The sequence below is a fragment of the Punica granatum genome, chromosome 6 (assembly GCF_007655135.1).
Source record: "Punica granatum isolate Tunisia-2019 chromosome 6, ASM765513v2, whole genome shotgun sequence".
Lineage (NCBI taxonomy): Eukaryota > Viridiplantae > Streptophyta > Magnoliopsida > Myrtales > Lythraceae > Punica > Punica granatum.
Window position 1 is genome coordinate 7083050 of NC_045132.1, and position 23444 is coordinate 7106493.

Below are 23444 nucleotides of genomic sequence, written 5' to 3' on the forward strand. Positions count from 1 at the left end.
TACTTTTTTCACAATTCAACAATACAATCATTACTTTTTTACACTTTTTCTCATAATTTAATAACGCAATCATTATAACTCAATTAAAATTAAAACTCAACTCTCCTGAACTCTAAAACCAATGCAGATTACGAGCGTTGGCTTACTCAGGAAAGATAATCTTTTTTTTTCCTTGTCTGTAGGCCCATGGGCCATCTCTCTAGCCCAGTTCACGCTCACTGTCTTTATACTCTCCCAAATTAAACAAGTCCAGAGTCCAGACGGGACCCTAGATCATCTTTTTTTTCATATGCATCACGTGATATTTAAAAGTTCAATAGTCCTCAATAAATTTAGATTCAGGTCGAATCGGCCCGCCAAAAGGTAGAACTTTCCCAATGGTGGGTTTTCTCCTTTCAGAGGACTTGAACCGAGAATACACTGCAATTTAATGTCCGTTGCTGCCACCCTACCTAACAATTTTCATGCATAATTGAGTGTTCAAGCATCTCTCCCTCGCACGAGGGTTTTACCTAGTGTTTACGACTTTGACTAGTATATCGACTCTGGTGATACCCATCACATCACATCAAACTTATCTAACCTCAGCATGATGATCACCGTGGCCCTGAACAACTTTTGATTCGCGATGGTACACCCGTAAAAGTTTGCCCGTCATTTTGAACTGGAGTTCTCTAAATCAAATCTTCATGTCTTTGTGTAAAATACCCACTTGGGCCTACACGAACTTGAGCCCATCTGCAACCTAAAAGCTTAAACTGGGATAAATCCCACATCGGAAAAGAAAAGGAAAATTCATGGGTTAATATATGGCTTGGGTACCACCACTTATTAGCTTGAGCTTTTAACTGGATATAGACCCGATCCTGTATAAGCCCAATGGAAATTTAATAGTTTCAAACAACTGAAACAGCTTTATTTCTATAGACGCGCATGGCATGCAGCACTTGTCAGCATCAACAACGATGAATTTAATGGCGATCACCTAAGTCTAAGCCCCAAATCGTCAAATTCTTGTCAGCGGAGCCGGTCACAATCAGATCTCCATCATAAGATATATATCCATACAAAAGATAGGAAGCTTATGACCATACAGAAAACGTAAGTCTGAGTGAGTCCATGAAGAAAACTGTGGAAATGCTTGGCATTGTCAGAAACGCTAACTCATAAGGTAAAAACAATTTCACGGTCGACAACATTTTGTTGCAAACAGTGACTACCATGAACAACTTTGAACTAACGGGAAATGACTTCAATTATCTGTGGACTAAATGTTCAAGGCTTTACTTTGCAATCCAACATGGACAAGGAAATAATGTACAGAGTGACATTCTGACCGTCACAGTGCAGTCTAACAGTGCAACAGCAAGTTCTTGAGCAACCGGGCTTCCAGCAATCGCCAAAACATCATCATTCATCTTCGTTCTATGCACATTCGATACAGGTAGATGTGTTACCATTTTTTATTACAGTTTTGGAATCTAAAATCAAGAAGATAATTAAATCATACTCTTTTTAAATTTGAACTATTAATGTAGGCCATACCAAATATAAATTCTCATTTATTAGAATGCAGACCATAGAGATTACATGAGAAGAGCACAAAAAGGTTCAATCATCCAAAAAGATAGGTCACTATATTCCCAGAACTTGATGTCGCGATCCACACTTCCAGTCACAATACGATTTTCGTTTAGAATGGCCATGACAGAATGAACAGAACCACCATGAGCTTCCATGATTTCAATGCAAGCACCGCTTCTACTATCAATCATATCAATGGAGCCTTCAGTTCCAACAAGAGCGTACTTGTTTTGAGGAAGAATCAAACCGCACAACCCATACCCAGAATCAATGGCTCGTAAGCAGGAACCAGTGATAGGATTCCAAATTTTTACAGCAATGTGACTAGTAGCCATCAAAGGCTGTTACCGAACCAAGTGTATCAGATCCGTGTTGTTGAAGCTCAATAACAAGCGTATTACTGGGTACCTTTTGTCTCAATAGAGTAAAATTCTAACAAAGTATCTTTTCAAAGACAATGCCTACGTCGCTTGTGAAATTTTGGGGACAATGGGACAAACACGAAATGGAGCAGATCCTCTTGCTCACTCGAATGGCCTGAATGAGGAGCTTAAAAACTCACCAGCAGTGACTACATGGATATTTTCTACTTCGATAACTTGCACTGCATCTCCATTTGCAGGTGCACCTGCGGTAAGTTTTGCCGATTTCTTCTCTCTTTTCCAGATAACCTTTCGTTTAGCTTTGCGCTTTGCACTAGCTTCATTCATCTAATACACCAAACACCTCCACATTCTGAGATATTCGTCTTTCGAGGAACCGACAAGTTTCTCACCATAATCCAAGAAGACAAGGCCTGTCACCTGAATCAATGAAGCAGGCAAACATTGTTTAAGTCAAGACTGACAGGGAGAACAAACAGATAAGAAAATTCATAGTATGTAGAAATCGCCATATAAAGAACAAAACCAGCAAGAACAACTGACCTGACCGCGATGGCCGTGCAATCCATAAAGGCCAGTCTCCGCTACCACATCCCATAGAATAATATCGCAGCGTTTGCTTCCTGAAGCAAGCAAAGGCCCAAGAGAAGAGACATTGCCTCCATGTCTATTCAATGTTGTCTCACACGAACCTTTATCAGAATCCCATTATATTCATTCGTTATGAACATCCACCTGTAATCTGAAATTCAAAGTGCACCTCCGGTGACGTTGTAATCGGACCAAGTGTAGAAGATAGCATATGAGAAAGGAGGAAGAAACAGTTGGCAGATATCATCTCCGTTTGCTCTCAGTTTTCTATTGTCCCCTTCCCCAAGCACAATACTTCGCAACTTAAGATCTTAAGTTGTAAAAACTATTGAGCAACGGAAAACAAAAACTATTTATCGAATCTGCAATCACTTAATTGTCAAGCAAGAGCGTACGCCACTGCACTACACCCTCTTTCATTCATTTCCATGTGTTTATTCAGTCGTTCTAAAAGTTAATCCGCGAATTCCAAAATCAACATTGATTCATTTCCATGTGTTTATTCAGTTGTCCTGAAAGTTAATCACCGAATTCCAAAATTAACATCAAATGGAACAGAACTATTAAAAAGGTTCCAGATAATCACCTCCATGAAAGGATCAAGAGTATCTGTTTAAAGATTATTTTACATCATAAACTTATGTTCGTGGTCTAATAGACCGCTCAATAAGGTAAGGTAATTTCGCCAGGGTTTTTCAAGGCAGCCACGATAAGGATGGAACTGAGACGGATTCTTTCTTTGGTGCACAACTGACTAACAAGAACATCCAACGCGGACTGATTGATAAGGTTTGGTGCCTCTCATTTAAGTAGAATCGTGGATTTGACTCATTTGAATAGTGAAAATCCATGAGTGAGAGCTTCATCCCCTACTGACCGGTCTGAGTCTAACCCGAATTAGTCGGAACCCATTGTTATTGCACACTACACAAAAAGAAAAAAAGAAAAGTGTTTCTAGACAAGACAAGTGCTTCATTAATAAGGTCAAGACACAGTGAATCTGAATACTAATAATAACCCAAGAGAGTTGTATCAACCCAGCCATAGAAAGCACAAAATGAAGCGTTTCAGCAAGAACGGTTAATTCTACATTTGCTGTCCAGGAAAACCATGAGGAGGCGGGGGCATAGGGGGCCTGTTCATCTGCATGCCAGGAGTGAAGCTAGCTCCGCCACTGACCGGCAGCGGAGGGGCAACTGGTGGTGGGCCGCCAGGAGGCATGGCCCTTGGACCGTTGGCCATGGGAGGTGGTGGCGGCGGCATCGATCCCATTGGAGGTGGGGCAGGTCTTTGAGGGGCTCCTGGCGGCAGCCCTTGTGGTGGAGGTGGAGGTGGCGGTGGAGCTTGCGATGGTGGCCGAGGCGGAGCACCTGGAGCCGGGGCTCCATTAGCTGCAGGTGGAGGCTGAGGTTTGTTTGCTTCCGGTGGTTTTAGCTTAAAATACAACTGCAACTGCAATTCACGCAACGCCAAGTAAAGATATTAGTTGTGAAGAACGTAGGTGAAAAGACCAAGAACAAATTAACCGTGTAAACACTAACCGTGTACATTTTCGAGTCTGGATCCCAATGTGAGAAGAACTTTGGGGTTGATTTATCGATCTCTGTGCTTGGAACCTGCCATATCACATATTACCAGTCAATATGAAAGCAGAAGCAAAGCCTGAACAGAACAAGCCAAACCAAAATCGAATAATAATTGGCATTACCTTGAAAGCAATAATCTCATAGGGTTCAGCAGCTAAAAGAAGATACTGGTACCTCTTATCGAACGGCTGGATTCTCTGTAATTGCAAGAGAAACATTAATCATATTCTCTATAAGAGGAGCAAAAGTAAAATGACTTTCACAATTGATGACCAGCCTACCTGCTCATAAGAAGACATAAATCGGTGTCTTGGCTTCGTAAGATCTTCTATTTCAGGGTACTCAATCTGCAACAGAAATGTATCATGATCATGAGTATTACATCAGTCTACAGTTCACATTACAACTTGTAGTTGGTGGATGGCTCCAAAAATATATTATTGCAAAAATGGTGAAATGGAAGGACATGAAGCACCTGAAAGAGGAGGGCCCTTTGCTTCGTCTCCGGATCGAATTGTTTTGTCACTCTGTACCCGGGCCGACCAATTTTGACTGCAGTAGAATAGAAAGTTCCCATTAATTATGATTTCAACAGCCCATAACGAACATCACAATTCACCATAAAGGCTATAGACCTTAATGCACCTTCAAAACAATAGCCACCATAATCCCAGTCAAAATGTCTAGGTCTAGTTCTATTTCATGTAAAGGACTGACAACCTGAGTAAAACACATTGTCACATTCTTTATGTCTTATCTAAGGACAGCAGTTACGATCATATTTTGTATCGCCAAATCATAACCTTCACTTGATTCACATCAATTTCATTCTAACAGTAAGGCAGTTTCAGTTTATTCCCAAAGTGTGCCAATCTCGCCAATTACACAATTCTCCTATTTGCTTCGTGTCAGTTCATGTGCTCGGGTTTCTTTCAGCTTTTTTCATTATCTTATCTTCCTCTGCATATGTTCTAGAATCACGAGGTTGTCCCGAATCTTGCCAGCAAAAATCTTATCTTTTATCCTTTCCAAAGTAATGCTCAACAGGCATGAACCCCCACCAAAAATCCCAATTCAAACCAGCTCATATCAAGCTTGTTCTTACTGAAATTTCACAAAGTTTCATCATCCCCGAAACTTCCCCAGCGAGTATAGCATATCATCAACTGGAAATAGGAGGACGAGAGAGAGAGAGAGAGAGAGAGAGAGAGAGAGGGAGGGGACGTGCCTGTCTTGCGGATATTGACCTTCCGCTTGTTGGGCTGCGGCTGAGCAGGGGCATCTTTGGCCTCACGCGCGGCCCTCTTGGCCAAATTGGTCTGGTGCCTCTTCCCCTGTGTATGCGCCAAGTAGTTGCCCTCGTTGTTGTGCAAAGTCAGGCAAAGCTTGCACTCATAGCTAACACAAACACGGACAGCCGAACAATCAATCAATTACTCCAATTCTACACCGAAATCAGAAACTCAATTGATAGATAGAGAGAGGGGATGTGTACCTGCCGAGGTGATTGCGCATGAAGTAGGGATCCTTGGCGAGATCGATGGTCTCGAGGGCGAGCCTGCGGAGGCGCTCCCGGCGGTCGATGGCCTCATTCTGGGCGGAGGCGGCGCCGCCGGTACCTGGCTTCGAGCCCCACTCACGATCCATACTTCTCTCACTCTCTCACAAGTCTCGACTCCTCAAGTCGGTCTTCAGAGTTCTGAGCCTTGAAACCACGAATCAACCGACGATTGAATGCAGACGCAGGGCTGAAGGAGAGGGAGGAGAGGGGAAAGGATTGATTTGGGCCTGATATTATGGGCCTGGGCCCGGCCCGGGCCCGATTCCGGCCCAAACCTTCGGCTAGGAGATCTACCTTAAAGCCCCAAGACCAGAAATTATTGTGTGCGTGTGCACATGGGGGGAGGGAGGAGGGGCTTGAAGGAATTGATACTCGAAACAGAGGATGCTCCACGGTCAACATGCTTGGTCTCATCAGCTAATTGACTTTGGTCTATCAAACTGCATTTTCGACAAAACCTCGTGGTTTCGTTCCGGTTTTATAAAGCTGCAGCATGACCTGGTAGTACTTGAGCTCAGCAATTGTGACTTACGGAGATGATCGATGTGTCCTCCGAGGGGAGCTTGCCGTTGAGCTTTTGCGAGCTGGAACTTGAATTTTTGGACCTCTAAGGTAATGGGTTTGGTCCTAGCATACCTACCTGTCTCAATGCTTTAGCACTAACACACGTGCACATGGAAAGAAACATCCTCAGGGGACCATTACCACAATTTCTTTAAGGGAGAAAAATAGTAATAGGCCTAAAAGTTTGTGATTTTTTGAGTTTGAATCCTATGAGTTTGACTTCACAAAAATCAGTCCTAAAATATTTAGAAAAGTGATATATTTGGTTCATTCCATAACCGATCGTTAACGATCTCTGACGTGGACATACTGTTAAAAGAATCCCAATTGACCGTTACTCGGTACATGTGGACCAATTATCGCGCGCCACGTCAATAATTCTTAAAAAAATAAAAAGAACCATATATAAAAAATAGAAAAATGTAAAAAGATTTGAAAATAAATAAAATTTAAAAATATATTAGCATTACTTATAAAATATGAAAAAATACAAAAAAAATCAGAAAATGGAAAATCATTTGAGATTTTAATAAACTAAGAAAAATATTTAAAAATTAAAATACAAAAAATCAGAAAATGAAAAAATAATTTGACATTTTTATAAAATAAGAAAAATAATCAAAAATGAAAAAATAATTTGACATTTTTTAGAAGAAAAGAAAAAAAATCGAGGCTTGGATGTAGAGGGAAGGATGGGACAGGGGAGTCCTTCCAGCTTCCCCTCCCTTCTGGCGAGGTCGACGGGACTCTAGTACCTCCTATGACCTCGCTGGGAGGGAGGGGAGGCTTGAAGGGCTCCTCCGATCTAGACCTCCCCCATCCTTATTTCTCGAGCCCTAGTCGACCTCGCTAGGATGGAGAAGACTTCGGAAGGGCTCCCATGTCTGGCCTTTCCCCCTCATCCCAGCCCCATCGGGATTGGGTCCTCCTTTTTTAATTTATTTTCCTATTTTTCATATTATTTTTTATTTTTATTTTATCCGTTTTTTATTTTACTTTTGTACATTTTTTCCATTCTTATTTGATCTTTATTTCAATTTAGTTAATTTTGTCATGTTTTTCTTATTTTATAAAAAAATATCAAATTAATTTTTTTATTTTTTGATTTCTTTGTATTTGCTTTTTTCATTTTTATAAAATATTCAAATTATTCTTCTATATTTTTGAATTATTTCAAACTTTTTCGTATTTTATAAAAATAACAAAATATTTTTTAATTTTATTTATTTTCAAGTATTTTTTAATTTTTAATTTTTTATTATTTTATAAAAAAATGTCAATTTATTTTTTCATTTTTCTGATTTTCCTTGTGTTTTGTTTTTAAAATATTTCTCTTATTTTATAAAAATTTCAAATTATCTTTCCCTTTTTTTATATTTTTCCTATTTTATAAAAATGCCAAAATATTTTTAAATTTTATTTATTTTCAAATCTTTTTACTTTTCTATTATTTATTTTTTATATTTTACTATTTTTTATTAGATTTATTATGGTTTTGTTATTTTTTTTCCTTTGCGCACAATGGTTAGTTCACGTGTATCAACCAACGACTAGCAGAGATTCTTTTAATGGTTGGTCGGTTATGAAATGGGCCAAATTTATCACTTTTCTAAGCATTTTAGGATTGGTTCTTACAAGGTCAAACTTATAGGACTCAAACTTAAAAAATCGTAAACTTTTAGGACCATTTCTATCTTTCTCCCATTTCTTTAAAATGCTTCCTCAATTGTGATGTTGAATCTTCGCAACAATGGCATGATCAGGTGGGATTCCTTTTGAGGTTGGTTCTATCATTCTCACAATTACTTTTCTTGAGATATGCCTCGTATTCAACGGTAATAAGATTGGACGAAAAATGAGGGGACGAGATCTCAAATTCTGCTGAGATTACATTTCGTATTTTGTAAGGATTTCGTTTTAAATATTGGAAATTACCTCTAGGGAATACTAGAAATAATTTTACAATATTTTTAGAATATTTTAAAGGGAAAATATCCTATAATAATGGTAGGATATCTTTGCGACATTGGGATCGATAGTTTCACGAAGGAAAAATTCAAAAATTTTCCTAATCGTGAAGCCAATCCCAAGAGCTATTAGAAGAATAGAACAGATAAAGCATACTTAATTGCAATCTTATTGCGATGTGTTGATCCCCGTTCGTTAACTTAACGCTCCATATGTCACGCCTCTACGGGTATCTACACTGATTGAGTCGATTGGTCTTCGAGATTGACGGTTCTAGTGGCCAAATATGAAGAAAACACCGATACGATATCTAAAATTTTTGGAACTATTGGTTTTCCATATATACACACACACACACATATCTATATATATGCATATATATCGACACATGAAGCTCACCCATGCAAGGTGGCCATGCATGTTGGGCTATAGGTGACTATGCATGGGAAGGCCTCATGGTCTCCCAGTGATCGGCCATGGAGGTCAAGTGGTACCCATTTCGAGCATCAATCCCCAGCTCCTCATCATCTGATCCTTTCACATGCCCCATGACATTAATTAAACACTTTCATTCATTACATGATTAGCATTTATTAACTTAACCTATTGCATTAAATAAAGAATGCACTACCATAGTTACCCATAATTTTTCAAATTGCCACCACGTTTGCCCCTCAAACATTTTTGCCACCAATCGGCCATAAACGTTTGTAATTTGTCTAACAATCTTGCCCTTTCGTTAACTATCCTAACAAAAACATGACATGGCATCACACGTGCAGATAACGGCGTTAAGGAAGCTAATTTTTTATCTTCAAAAACACAACAACATCAAATGACAGCGTTCGAGTATGTCCTAAAACTCTCATACGACACCATCTCTTCCTCCCCCTTTCCCTTTCCCTCCTAACTGAAACAGTAATTTCGATTAAAAACCCTAACCAGGCAAAATCTCCCAAATTTTCCTTTCACAAGTACGAAGACGGAGAAATTGGAGATCTCAATGAGTTCAGACTCTTAATCGCACTCACGGTGGCCCAATACAGGTGGTGCGGATGATCTTTTTGTCGCAAGTGAGACCCATTACCCATTGAGCACAAGTTATAGCCATAGTTCCAGCTTAATTGGAGCCCCATCAATCTTTTGCAATTGCGGGGCAAGAGCTGTGAAGATGACTTCTAAGACTAAAGCAAACCCTAGAAGAGCATTTTATAGATTTCCATTTTGGAAGCATGAAATGAGGAAGTGTGACTACTTTCAATGGGAAGATCAACTGGAAAACCTCATCGATGATTTTTAAGGAGTAGGGGTTGATTGGTCGTCTAAGTAGGAGGAATAACTCCATTGAGAAACAGCTGCATAAACTTAGGATTTTTTGTTACATTTTGGGAATGTTGTTTGTGTTTATCATTTTGCTAGTGTACCTGCTAGTACAAGTGAAGTGTGGCTGTGTTTAGTAGTAATTGTTAACTTAGAAAGAGTTGGTGTTATTAGAAAGAGTTGGTGTTACTGTTGAGGTTGGCAAAGCTGTTTAGGATTGTTTATGATGGTTGGAAGTTGCTGTGCATTTTGATGTTATTGTTTGAAGCAACTCATATGATGTTCAAAACAAATTCACTTGCCGGATACTTGGTAGACGGCTGTCGGGCCATGTTAGACCTTATGAGTCGCTCTGCTAGAGTAGTCTCTACGATTGGTGGCTAATCGTGGTCATTGTCATCTGGCTCGCCTATACCTTTTGATCATCTTGAACTTCTCATTCATCCTGCTCGAGGGTTGATCTAGGAAGAACTATATTTGTATTGATATTCTCATCCTTGTGCTGGGGCACTGACTCCCGTGACTTATCGATATCCTTTATAGTCTGGTCCTCCACAAACACAACATCGTGACTTTTAATGAGCTCTTTCTCAACAGGATCATAGAACCTGTATCCGAACTCATCCTGGCCATAACCGACGAAGACACACTGCTTCGTCTTCACGTTGAGCTTGGACCTCTCATCTTAGGGAATGTGCACTAACGTCTTACATCCAAAGACTTGCAAGTGATCATAAGAAACATCCTTGCCCATCTAAACTCTATTTGGTACATCAAAATCCAAAGGAACACATGGCGAAAGATTCAATACGTGTGCAGCAGCACTCAAGGCTTCATACTAAAAGGGCTTTGAGAGTTTTGTTTGTGATAGCAAACATCTCACTCGCTTAACCAATGTCCTGTTCATCCTCTAAGCTAGCCCATTCAACTGAAGTGTCTTTGGCAGTATCTTCTGATGTTGAATACCTTGCTACTTGTAATATTCATCAAAGGGCCTTATATATTCACCTCCATTATCTGTGTGAATGCACTTCAGCTTCCTCTAGATCTCTTTCTCAACTGCAAGCTGGAATTGCCTGAACACGTCCAAGACTTGATCTGATAGGGTTGAGCCGGACTTCGAGCATGAGGAAAAGTTGCATATTTCTACCGGACCGGTCACCAGAGCACATGCCAAGAAATTGGAGCAAGCCTTGTAGAACTTATGGACGCATATTCGGGAAGAGGTACACAGTTCGAGAGACGAACAAGTCGACTCGGGGCTGATTTTGGTCATCAAAAGTGCTGGACCTCATCAATACACATCGGGGAATTAAAGGATGACCACAACTACCTCAAATCTGGTTGGAATGCCTTCTAGAAGATGGCCACCAACATTTGGCCGAATTTTCAACCAAACATTAATGACCACTCTTGTTGGTTGACTTATTCAATCTTTTTCTCTTTTCCTATGCTAGGAACTTGTGCTTTCCTTAGTTGTCTTCAAATTACAAGAGCATTATAAGATCTTCCTTAAGTTATTTTTTTCAGAACTTTCTGCCATTTTCTAACTTGTGTGAGAGATATTCTCCAAATTGTTCTTGTTGAACTTATGCTTCAAGGGTTGCAAGTCCATTATTTGTAGTTCTTAAGTTTCGTATAATATTGGTTTCTAGCTCTACATAGCTACGGGGTCAATATTCCACCCTTCTAAATCTTTATCTAGGATGATCCGGGATTTGATTCCATATTATTGTTGCTGGGTTCCACGACGGGTTTTACGGGGTTCGCATCATTTGGTATCAGAGCTTAGGCTCCAAATCGAGGTTTCATCTATCCTTGTTCTTTCCTTGTTCATCATTCTGGAATTTTTAGAACTATCTTCCATTTCTATCCTTTCCATTTAGTCTTGTCTAATTTGTTCATAGCTATCTAAAAAAAAAGAAAAAAGAAAACGATCTGAAGTGGGCAAAGAATTTATTGAACAATTTGTTGTCTTTGTGTTGTAATTAATCTGTGGTGAATTAGATTGATTGATTGTTTCACTGATTACACTGGCCTTAAGCTGATCTGTCATAGTTGCTCTCATTTTGTTTTTTCTCTGATCGTATTTGTGTCCATTCCATCTTTGATTCGTCCGGGCTCATTCATTTCACATACGTCTTGTCCATTCATATCTCTTTGCTTCTTTACTACTTGGAACTGATATTATAAGTGGCTTGAGCGAACAAGTAATTTCCTCAAGGACTTGTAATTAGATTGCTTAGTTCCTCTAGAACTTTGTGGAGAAATCTACAAGAGGAAAAAGGCAAGAGCGGGTGAGATCATCAGAGGGTAAAAGACATTGTATCCAGTGAAATACGAGAGTTTGTGTGACATCGATTTAAGAGTAAACACGTGAGGGAGTGATTGTGAGGTCCTTTTATTCTAACATTTCTTTACAGATTTCAACATGTCACAAGAAAATAGCGGGGGACTTGAACAAAGCAGTGGAGGGCCTGATCAGAGCACAATCATTCGGGCTATGCAACAATAATTTGAGCGAATGAACATGGTGCTCAATACGATCAATGATCGGTTGGAGAGGCACGATGAGCAGATTGACCAGTTGCGACAAATTCCCAATTAGCAACCGAGGAGGAACAATAACCGACAGTCGGCACCTACTATTGATCCATTTGATGACCACGAGGAGGGATCCTATGATGATAAGGATGATGTGTCTTCCATTGCTACAATGAGAAGAGGTCGAGGAGCAAGGGCTGAAAGGCCATGACGCAGACGTGGGAGGCGCCAAGAAAGAGACATCATTGATCGTAATATGGGGTCCATCAAGCTAATCATTCCTTCGTTCCAAGGCAAGAACGATCCCGATGTTTACATCGAATGGGAAAAGAAGGTTGAGCTGGTTTTCGATTGTCACAACTACTCCGAGGAAAAGAAGGTGAAGTTTGCAACTGTGGCATTCATCAACTATGCCATAGTTTGGTGGGATCAATTGACGGTCAGTAGACGCCAAAATGGGGAGCGACCTATTGACAATTGGGAGGACATGAAAGCTGTCATGCGGAAGAGGTTTGTCCCATCCCATTACTACCGGGATTTATACTTGAAGCTGCAGAATCTTAAGTAAGGGTCTAAGACCGTGGAGGAGTACCACAAGGAGATGAAGATTGCCATAATTCGCGCCAATGTTGATGAGGACCGAGAGGCAACCATGGCTTGGTTCATTGGTGGACTCAATTGGGAGATTGCCAATATTGTGGAGCTGCACCATTATGTAGAGCTTAAAGAATTGGTATACATGGCTATGAAGGTTGAGAGGCAGCTCAAGAAGGGGGGACGATCGTCATCCAGATTCGAATCCTCTAATTCGAATTCGAAGTGAACTTCCAAGTTTGAAGGGGCTGGACCTAAATGGGCTGGTTTGAAGTAAGAGGAGAAGGCCAAGGGAGACAAGTCCTCAGCCAAGCCATCATCTGATTCTAAGGAGAAGGGTAACTCTTCTTCCCAACCTCAAAGAAACCGTGATATAAAGTACTTTCATTGTTTGGGTTCTGGTCATTATGCTTCTCAATGCCCGAACAAAAGAGCCATGATTATGTTAGATAATGGGGAGATTGAAAGTGCAGATGAGCATGTGAGGACACGGACTCTATACCATCACTTGAAGATGCAGATGATGTGGAGCATGCTGTATCGAGTTAAACTCTTATTGTTTTGAGAGCTTTACATGTACAGGCCAAAGAAGATGGTGATGAGCTACAAAGAGATAACATTTTCTACACTCGATGCCACGTGAAGGATCGAGTATGTGGACTGATTATTGATGAAGGATGTGTGTGGATTGTCGAGCTGTGAATAAGATAACGGTAAAGTATCGCTATCATATTCCTCGATTGAATGATATGCTTGATGAATCGCATGGTTCCACTATATTTTCTAAGATTGATTTGAAGAGTAGGTACCATCAAATTCGCATGAAAGAAGGAGACGAGTGAAAAATAGCATTTAAAACCAAGAGTGGATTGTATGAGTGGTTAGTGATGCCATTTAGATTGACTAATGCACCAAGCACGTTTATGCGCCTTATGGATCATGTCTTGCGTGCTTACATTGAAAAATTTGTTGTTGTTTACTTTGATTATATTCTGATTTATAGCAAGACTGAACATGATCATATAGATCATTTGAGGTGTGTTCTTGAGGTGCTGAGGTAGGAGAAGTTGTATGCTAACCTTAAGAAGTGTGAATTTTTCTTGGAAAGTGTTGTTTTTCTTGGTTTTGTTGTAAGTTCCAAGGGTATGGAAGTGGATGAAAAGAAGGTGAAAGCAATCCGGGAATGGCCTACACCCACTACCATTGCTGAGGTCCGAAATTTCCATGGCCTTGCTAGATTTTATCGAAAATTTGTGCGCAATTTTAGCACAATAGTTGCTCCTTTGACCGAGATCATCAAGAATGAAGTTAGCTTTAGATGAGGCAAGGAGCAAGAGAAGGCATTCAATACCTTGAAAGAAAAGCTAAGTTTAGTTCCTTTACTGATTTTACCAGACTTTTCTAAACCTTTTGAAATCGAATGCGATACTTCCGGTATTGGTATAGGTGTCGTCTTTATGCAAGAGAAGAGGCCTATTGCTTACTTCAGTGAGAAGTTTAACGGGGCTGCGTTGAACTACTCTACATATGACAATGAGCTCTATGCTTTGGTGAGGACTTTGGAGACATGGCAGCATTACTTGTGGTTCAAGGAGTTGATCATTCACACCGACCATGAGTCCTTGAAGCATTTAAAGGGTCAAAACAAGCTGAATCGAAGGCACACACGTTGGATCGAGTTCATCGAGATGTTTCCCTATGTGATTCAATACAAGAAATGTAAGGAAAATGTAGTGGCCGATGCCTTATCCCGCAAGTATACTCTTATCTCAACTCTTGATGCTAAGCTTTTGGGATTTGAATATATCAAAGAGTTATACTTGCATGATTATGATTTTAAGGAAGTCTTTTCTAAATGTGAAAAATGGGCATTTGACAAGTTTTATAGGCATGAGGGGTATTTGTTTCGTGAGAACAAGCTATGTATTCCACAAAGTTCCATGCAAGAGTTGCTTGTTGGGGAAGCCCATAGGGGAGGTTTAATGGGGCATTTTGGTATGGCTAAGACCTTAGATGTTTTGAGAGAGCATTTCTTTTGGCCACATATGAAGCGAGATGTTGAAAGGATCTGTCTTAGGTGTGTCACGTGTAAGAAAGCTAAGTCTAAGATTCAACCTCATGGACTTTACATGCCTTTGCCTGTTCCTAGTCATCCATGGACCGATGTATCAATGGATTTTGTTTTGGGTTTGCCTAGCACTAAGAATGGTAAGGATTCTATCTTTGTAGTAGTGAATCGTTTTTCAAAGATGACTCATTTTATTCATTGTAAAAAAGACGGATGATGCTACTCATGTGGCGGATATTTTCTTTAGGGAAGTAGTGCGTTTGCATAGCATTCCTAGAACCATTGTAAGTGATCGTGATGTTAAGTTCTTAAGTCACATTTGGCATGTTTTGTGGGGTAAATTGGGAACAAAGCTATTGTTTTCTACCACTTGCCACCCATAAACTGATGGGCAAACAGAGGTTGTGAATCGAACCTTAGGAACTTTGCTGCGAGCTGTTATTAAAACGAACTTGAAAAGTTGTGAAGATTGCATTCCATTCATTGAGTTTGCATATAATCGGGCCATGCATTCTTCTACTAAGTTTTCTCCCTTTGAGGTTGTTTATGGCTTTAATCCACTAACCACATTTGATTTAACTCCATTGCCTATTGGTGAGATTGTTAGCCTTGATGAAAAGCGTAAGGCAAAATGGTGAAGAAGATCCATAAAGAGGCAAGGAACCACATCTTGCACAAGAACGAGCAAGTTGCCACTCGAGCCAATAAGTGAAGAAAGCATGTCACTTTCGAACCAGGAGATTGGGTTTGGGTTCATTTCAGGAAGGAAAGGTTTTCAAGACAAAGGAAATCAAAGCTGAATCTACGAGAAGATGGACCATTCCAAGTCTTAGAAAAGATTAATGATAATGCATACAAGCTCGATTTGCCGGGTGAGTATCAAGTGAGTTCTACATTTGATGTTTCTGATCTTTCTCCCTTTGATATGGGCGCAGATTCGAGGACGAATCCTTTTGAAGAAGGGGGGAATAATGGGGTTGAGCCGGACTCCGAGCATGCGGCCAAGTTGCATATTTCTACCGGACTGGTCACCATAGCACATGCCAAGAAATTGGAGCAAGCCTTGCAGAACTTATGAACGCATATTCGGGAAGAAGTACGCAGTTAGAGAGACGAACAAGTCGACTCGGGGTTGATTTTGGTTATCAAAAGTGCTGGACCTCATCAGTACACATCGGGGCATTAAAGGATTATCACAACTACCTCAAATCTGGTTGGAATGCCTTCTAAAAGGTGGCCACCAACATTTGGCCGAATTTTCAACCAAACATTAATGACCACTCTTGTTGGTTGACTTATTCAATCTTTTTCTCTTTTCCTATGCTAGGAACTTGTGCTTTCATTAGTTGTCTTTAGATTACAAGAGCATTATAAGCTCTTCTTTAGGTTATTTTTTTCAGAACTTTCTGCCATTTTCTAACTTGTGTGAGAGATATTCTCCAAATTGTTCTTGTTGAATTTATGCTTCAAGGGTTGCAAGTCGATTACTTGTAGTTCGTAAGCTTCGTATAATATTGGTTTCTAATTCTACATAGCTACGGGTCAATATTCCACCATTCGAAATCTCTATCTTGGACGATTCGGGATTTGATTACATATTATTGTTGCTGGGTTTCGCGATAATTTGGAATCAAGCAACAATAATATGTTATCAAATCCCGGATCGTCCAAGATAGAGATTTCGAAGGGTGTAATATTGACCCCGTAGCTATATAGAGCTAGAAACCAATATTATATGAAGCTTAAGAACTACAAGTAATCGACTTGCAACCCTTGAAGCATAAGTTCAACAAGAACAATTTGGAAAGTTCTGAAAAAAATAACCTAAGGAAAGCTTATAATGCTCTTGTAATCTGAAAACAACTAAAGAAAGTACAAGTTCCTAGCATAGGAAAAGCGAAAAACATTGAATAAGTCAACCAACAAGAGTGATCATTAATGTTTGGTTGAAAATTCGGTCAAATGTTGGTAGCCATCTTCTAGAAGGCATTCCAACCAGATTTGAAGTAGTTGTGATAATCCTTTAATGTCCCGATGTGTACTGATGAGGTCCAGCACTTTTGATGACCAAAATCAGCCCCAAGTCGACTTGTTCGTCTCTCGAACTGCGTGCCTCTTCTCGAATATGCGTCCATAAGTTCTGCAAGGCTTGCTCCAATTTCTTGGCACATGCTATGGTGACCGGTCCGGTAGAAATATACAACTTGTCCTCATGCTCGGAGTTCGGCTCAACTTACGCTTCAAGTTGTAAACCCATAGCTTTCGAGAGTGGTCATCAATGAAGGTGACGAAGTAAAGAGAGCCACCAAATGATCGAGTCTTCATAGGACCTCATACATCTGAATGCACCAAGTCAAGTACATTCTGCTTCCTGGAAGGAGGATGTGCCTTAAAGGATACTCTGTTTTGCTTCCCTGCCAAGCAATGAGAACACTTCTACAAAGGCACAGTCTTCAAACCAGACAAAACATTCTTCTTAGCCAACGTAGCCATACCCTTCTCTCTCATATGGCCAAGACTCTGCTTGCTAGTAGAGATCAAATTGAGACGAATATCTGGAACATGCTTCACACCTTTGAGAATCAGTCTGGATCCATTATGAGTCTCCAAATGGATATTCTGATCCCGACTACCTTCGCCACGCTGTCATTACCCACCCTAACAACCCCGAAATCACCTGCCGTTATAAGTTGCAAAGAAATCCTTCTGGGCTGTGGTATCAGTAGAAGCGAACGTGTCGATAACCCAACTCGTCTCATGGCAAGCTAGGTTAACAGTCTCACTGTCATAGACGAGGAGAAAATCTTCAACAGTAGTGGCAACTCGTTCTTCATCACTATTGTCATCATTCTTCTTCTCATCGTTCTTGTTCTTGTTCTTGTTCTTGTTTTTCTCCCTCTTGAGTTGTCTGCAAATTTTCTTGGTATGCCCTTTCTTCCCGCGGTGATAACACCCGATGTTTGCAAACTTGCTTGTTGACTTACTCCTGCTGCTATCATTCTTGTTCTTCGACCCGCACCCTTTCTTCCCCTTACTCTCGGTTACTAAAACATCTGACTGGGAGGTGGAACCCAATGACTTCCTTCTTATCTCTTCATTCAGAGCGCTACTTTTGGCCAAGTCTAGTGTGACCACACCTCTCGGGGCTAAGTTGCATACCGAAGTTCTAAATGTCTCCCACGTGTCTGGCAAACTCCCAAGCAGCCATAGCTCTAGCATTTCATCATCAATCTGACACTCATGACTGGCAACTGACTCACAAGGCCCTGATAGGTATTCTCGTGATCTACCACGAGAGTGTCTTTGGCGTATTTGAGAGCCAACAACTGCTTCATCAAGAAGAACTTGTTGTTTCCAATCTTGCAAGCATATAACTCCTCAAGCTTGCTCCATAATGTTCGAGCATGTGTCTCCCCAGAAATATGGTTCAACACGTTTTCTTCAACCCATGTCTGATGAATCCACACACTTGCCGATGCATCACAGTTCACTGCTCATCGCTCGTCATTGGGTTTCTCTATGGAAAAAGCAGGCATGTATTAATTCTTCACATAAAGCAAATCCGCCATCATTGCTTTCCAAAGAGCATAGTTACACCCATTCAACATAATCATTCCACTGGTATTGACCTTCATGTTCAGCACAAGAAAACCACCCAAGCAACCAAACCAAGCTCTGGTGGGGAATCCGAAATCCCTGCTTGTGCGAACTTAACCAAGTGGAGCAATCAACAAATATAACCAATAGCACCAACCAAATGGGAAATGGACGCCAAGATTTTAACGTTGAAACCTACTCGATGTGAGGAGTAAAACCACGGCCCGACGAGGGCACCCACAAAACTCCACTATCAACAATAACCGGGAGTATGCAAGAAGTTATTCCCTTGCATAATTAACAAATAGGGGCATACACGACTCAATCAACTCAAATCTCATCAAGAATCAACTTCTTGGCTACCACAACCAAACAACAACACTAGAACTTTGAGCTGAAGAGATTTCACCAAATACAAAGGAGCAAACTGTCGTGGCTCAGAACACAGGCCACACGTCTTCTTTTCCCATCTCCACCGTTCAGAATGGAGAGCTACGAGTATAGAACCTTCCCTCAAAATTTGAGCACGATCCAACGGAGAACAAAGTCGTACCAGCGATTTTCCCGAAGCTAGTCGGAGCAGAAACTGACAGACGACTCCTCTGCTTCATGCTGCTGCTCCTGATCTCCATCTACTGCTGCTGGTCGAAAATCTACTCCCTAATGGGCCCTGACTCCTTGCCTTTATATGTGGGTGCATTTTATTAAGTCCATGGGCTTAAGCCCGATAACCATCCATGTGTTTTTTATATGCACATGGGCCTTAGCCACTATCCACATTGCAGAGACTGACCCAACAACTTCCCAAATGTAGGTCTATGGATTCCAATATCAATATACTCCAAGCTGAGGCTATTTCCTGCTCTCATACTCTCCTTGGCCAGGTTTTTCTTCTCAAGCCTCACCACATATCGGATTAACTCAGCCATGTCCTCACAGAATTCATTGATCACTCTACTTACCGATCTTCCGAACGTAAAAACGAATACAACCAATTATTTCCACTGGAGAATAACTATGACCCCTCTACCTTTCCTTGTGCTGTTTTACAGCAAGAGGAGGCAGTTTCCGATGACCCTAAGGTGAATTCTGGATTCCCATGGAGAAGCTCCTCCGTCAGATCCAGCTAACGAGGTTGCGGATAGCAAGCCTTGCAAGGCCAGCAAAAGCCCCGAGGCCATCAAATCCAATCTCGTTGTCTCACCAGGCAAAAATTTGGCTCAAATGCAGTTCTTGGGCCTGCAGGTTTGCACTTCGGAATAGGAATCTTTCATTAGGTCTATAAAGAAGCTTGCACACAGGCTCCTCTTGACATAAGTCGATAGAATTCTTCCTAGCATAATTTACAGTAGGCATCCACTCATGGCTTCTGATCACCATGTTAAGCGACCACAGCCTTCTCGGTTACAAATCAATTCACTCTCTTAAGTTCGGGGTGAAAGCTTATACCAAACCTTTAATTTCGACACTCAAAACTCAACTATGCTAGCTAAGCTAACCACTCCCCTGGATGAAAAGAACTCATCACTAAGAGAGACATCAGTAACGGCACTAACATTTTGAATCTAAATATGTCGAACCTTTTGATCCCAAAATCCGTTTCTCATCCATTCAAGCTTCAACTCCCGATCCGTCTTCCCCTGTTCCGGTCTCCCCGTGCCCTCCTCCACCTGTTGACACTCCTCATCCTCGCATAGATCTTCCGAATCTGATAGAGCTTGTGGGATTGATAAGAGATCAGATTAGCAGTTGAGGAGCCCTCGCCCAGGATTATCTCATATCCATCCCTGAACGAGTCCATGCCCTCCGTCAGCAGCTGCCAGAAGAGGCTGCCTGCGGCTGCCCCACCATGTTTGGCCGACGAGTAGACCTTGTAGTAGACAGTGTTGAAGAGCTGGTCTCTCTGGTATGTGCTGAAGCCGGGGTCCTTCCGTGATTTTCCAAACTCTGTAAGGAGCAGTGGTTTCTGAAGAATGTACTGGGCATCTTGAATGTGGGTGTTCAGCCAGTTGTTCAGGAAGGAGAGCTGGTATTGATCATTCGAGCTCGATAACCTACGACACCATGAAACAGGACAATTACGAAGAGAGATCAATGAAATGGCAAATTTTAACGTATAAGAAGAAACCAACTACTTCAGCACAGATTTATCTTTTCGCGTATATGCGAATGAGAGCTTACCATTGATCAGGATATGAATGAACCGTGGCAAAGTCAATTCCAGGGATACGGTTATTTGCGATAAAGTCTGTTCCGATATCAATGCTGGGATTCACCCTCTTCCGTTGAGGAGTTGACCGCCCATAAAATCCTTCTAAGCCGATCTCCAGCAAGTGTTTCCGGTCTATCGATTTTACGAATGAAGCCATCTCCATTACCCAAGCCTGTTTTCCACAAACATCAACAAAAATAGAAAATGGCTATGTTAAGGAACCAGCGATTAACAATTTCGAGGAGATTAATTGCTTTCCCTGAAAGGAAAAATGTGAATTCTGTAGTGTAGTCTAACCGAATGTCCACGTTGAATACAGAAAGAAAGAAAGAAATTTGTCAATCGAACATTCTACATTGTCTAGCATTACTGTAAATAAAATACCGATAATCTCCTCGCAATTTAGTGGCTTGAAGATCTCAATTAGCATCATAAGATCCACAAATGTAAGAAGCAAAATATTTTTTAGATTCCTCCCAAAAATGAGGAGTACAGAGATCACGAGTTCAAGCGGGATCAGAAGTCTTCGTAGCAAACCTGGATGGTTCTTCCCGAAGTGTCCGAAGTACATCGAGGCTCATTCATGAGCTCCCAGGCCATGATCGTCGGGTCGTCCTTGTAGTGGATTCTAGTGAAGGTGTTGTATCTGTTAAGGACCGTCTGCACAAGTTCGACGCACAAATGAAATCAGATCTCTTACCAGCCAACACGTGATGATCTATACCCAGGCTCTAAAAGTGTTTAGTTCTCTTCTGGTTTCACCGAGTAACTACGAGGAATACTTGGAAACTTCGGATCAAAGGCTTAGACTTACCTTGACATGGCTCTTGTAGTAGCCCTTGACGACAGGATTCCGGAAGAAGTCATCTTCGGAGGACAAGGGCTGGCCTCGGCTTCTTGCCCAGTTCACATACTGCTTCTTGCCCCCGAAGTTTTCATAGTCATTCACTAAGCTCAATATCAATTTGATTCCGTACCTTCTTGCTTCAGCTATCACAAAATCCAATCCCTTCACACACAAAGCAAACAGAACAATTTGTTGGCATTTCATGGAGACCAAGACTCATGGATCTATCGAGGAGCAACTTTGTTCGACTATGAAAGACACAAATATTCCTTTTTTTTCCGTTAAGACCACCAGTATCTCAGTCTATAGACTGAAGTTCCGGTGTCGGTTGGTGCTTCCGGTGGGTAAAGACAGAGTATTCTTAAAGAGCTAATTTGGAATTTTCAGCTCAGGAGCAGTGACATTGTAAGGAAACAGGGGAGGAGACCTGAAACATCTGCTCATTGTAGGAGCCAGGTGAGTACTGAAGGGGCCGGTAGCCGCCATCGCTGAAGGCCCACGTCCTGGCGACGGTGAGGCCGTGGGAGGCGGCCTCACGGAAGGCGTTGGAGACTTTGGGCCGCTGTGACGGGTCAGAGGCCAAGTACATGAGCCAGTAGGCGTTGAAGCCGTTGGCGTAGTAGGGGCTGCCATTGAGCATGAAGTGGATCCCTCTCGTCCGAACGAACCCGTCTCCTCCGGCCACCGTGAGGAACCTCTGGAGGGCTAAGACGGTGAGGAGGAGAAGGGGCGTTAGTGGTTTCATGGCTTTTTGTGGCGGAGAGTGAGTGTGAGGGGAGAGTGAAGAAGGCAGGGGGTGGACCGTGGATGTAGAAAAAGAATAGAGGGTACGTGGGGTGTATTTATAACGGATCTCAGTCCTGTGTCCCCCCTGTTCTGCTCCGACCACAGGAAGTTATGCGGTTTTTATTTTTTTATATTACGAGAAAAAGTAATACGAGCAAATGAAAAGCTAAATAAAATAGCACTGATAAAAATTGAATATTGATGGAGTCGGAATTCGGATCTCAGACCCTGCGATCTTCATGTGCTTGATCCCACAAACAAGCTCAGCTCCAACCTCCAAGAGGGACTTCAGGAGGCGTGCCCCGATTCCTCCTCTGATGCTTAAGTCAAAGACTGTATCTGGAAAATAATAGGGCAGCCAGTGTAAATAAAAACCTGTGATTTATTTATATAGAAGGAGGACGTGGAGAGATATTCTTCGTGATATTAGAAAATATGTAAATTTTCGATATATTCTCGAGATTGGATTATTGATATGCTATCAGCAAAATATATTCCTTTCTATGTTGAATATGGACGTGCGGGGCTCTTGGGTTCTCAACCCATTGGATCTTACCGTTCGGCCCATGTCGAGTGCCCTGCTGGGCTCGGGTTAGGGTTGCCCGAAACCCAAACTCCATCAAATATGAAATATCATTAATTCCTAAATGAGAATTGACGTGTATCACTGCATTACACATCTTTTCTCATTATTTTCTTTTTCTTGGAACATCTCCTTTCTCATTGGATATTTTTTTTGGGCATAAACGGTATAATAAGAGCTAATCTTGATTCCTAAACGAGAACTAGTCTCTTTCTCATTCCTATAAACATCTCATTAGTTTTTTCTTATCACGTCATTCTATGGAAAGACCACTTTTCAATCTCAATAGCTTTGTTTACGATAATATTTAACCAAATTAAGTCGAAATAGGGAACTAGAATGTAGATGGTTGGAGGGGAGCTTTTTTTTTCCCCAATTACAAGAAGGTCCATGGTTTTAATACAATAAAATAAAATTCTTAATAATTAATAAATCAATATGGCTAGTTTTATTACTTGAATCAAATTCGCAATATCTTAATTAATAAGTGAGAGTGAATGCCCCTAAGTGTTTAGGACATATTGTGCACATATTGATTAATCAACCTCTCCAATCTATATATATAGTAATTCAAAGTGCTCTCAATGAAAGCCTTCGATTTATTTGTTGAGGAGCTTTCACGTAAGTGTTCTCGGTAAATAAGGAGCTAAGGATTT

At 41.1% G+C, this 23444-nt stretch overlaps 2 protein-coding genes and 1 pseudogene across 3 annotated transcripts; all 3 read right to left on the bottom strand.

Moving 5' to 3' along the window:
• Positions 1-1586: 1586 nt before the first annotated feature.
• LOC116212105 lies at positions 1587-2377 on the bottom strand (annotated as a pseudogene).
• Positions 2378-3395: 1018 nt separating this feature from the next.
• Positions 3396-5877, bottom strand: LOC116210533 (splicing factor 3A subunit 2). The gene is made up of 7 exons (XM_031544415.1): positions 5640-5877; positions 5373-5542; positions 4620-4696; positions 4426-4491; positions 4267-4341; positions 4100-4174; positions 3396-4010 (listed from the first exon to the last, which is right to left on the bottom strand). Exons 1-7 carry the CDS (start codon positions 5789-5791, stop codon positions 3645-3647), a joined length of 981 nt encoding a protein of 326 aa, XP_031400275.1. The 5' UTR covers positions 5792-5877; the 3' UTR covers positions 3396-3644.
• A 10711-nt stretch (positions 5878-16588) lies between these two features.
• On the bottom strand, positions 16589-22242 carry LOC116210534 (mannan endo-1,4-beta-mannosidase 7). 2 transcript variants are annotated; one of them, XR_004157517.1, is made up of 6 exons: positions 21847-22242; positions 21387-21581; positions 21110-21232; positions 20542-20744; positions 18914-20414; positions 16589-18280 (listed from the first exon to the last, which is right to left on the bottom strand). XR_004157517.1 is itself a non-coding variant. In XM_031544416.1 (5 exons), exons 1-5 carry the CDS (start codon positions 22162-22164, stop codon positions 19979-19981), a joined length of 1275 nt encoding a protein of 424 aa, XP_031400276.1. In that variant the 5' UTR covers positions 22165-22242; the 3' UTR covers positions 16589-19978. The 2 variants fall into 2 exon arrangements, 1 of the variants encoding a protein (XP_031400276.1); XM_031544416.1 differs by having other exon boundaries at positions 16589-20414.
• Positions 22243-23444: the final 1202 nt, after the last annotated feature.

Coding starts and splice junctions, on each gene's coding strand:
- LOC116210533 (XM_031544415.1), bottom strand. CDS start 5,791: ATGGATCGTGAGTGGGGCTCGAAGCCAGGTACCGGCGGCGCCGCCTCC. Junction 4,697..5,372: donor GGTCAATATCCGCAAGACAG/GCACGTCCCCTC, acceptor ATTCTACTGCAG/TCAAAATTGGTCGGCCCGGG. Junction 4,175..4,266: donor ATGAGATTATTGCTTTCAAG/GTAATGCCAATT, acceptor GTGATATGGCAG/GTTCCAAGCACAGAGATCGA.
- LOC116210534 (XM_031544416.1), bottom strand. CDS start 22,164: ATGAAACCACTAACGCCCCTTCTCCTCCTCACCGTCTTAGCCCTCCAG. Junction 20,745..21,109: donor CTTCGGGAAGAACCATCCAG/GTTTGCTACGAA, acceptor TGTGGAAAACAG/GCTTGGGTAATGGAGATGGC. Junction 20,415..20,541: donor CATTCATATCCTGATCAATG/GTAAGCTCTCAT, acceptor ATGGTGTCGTAG/GTTATCGAGCTCGAATGATC.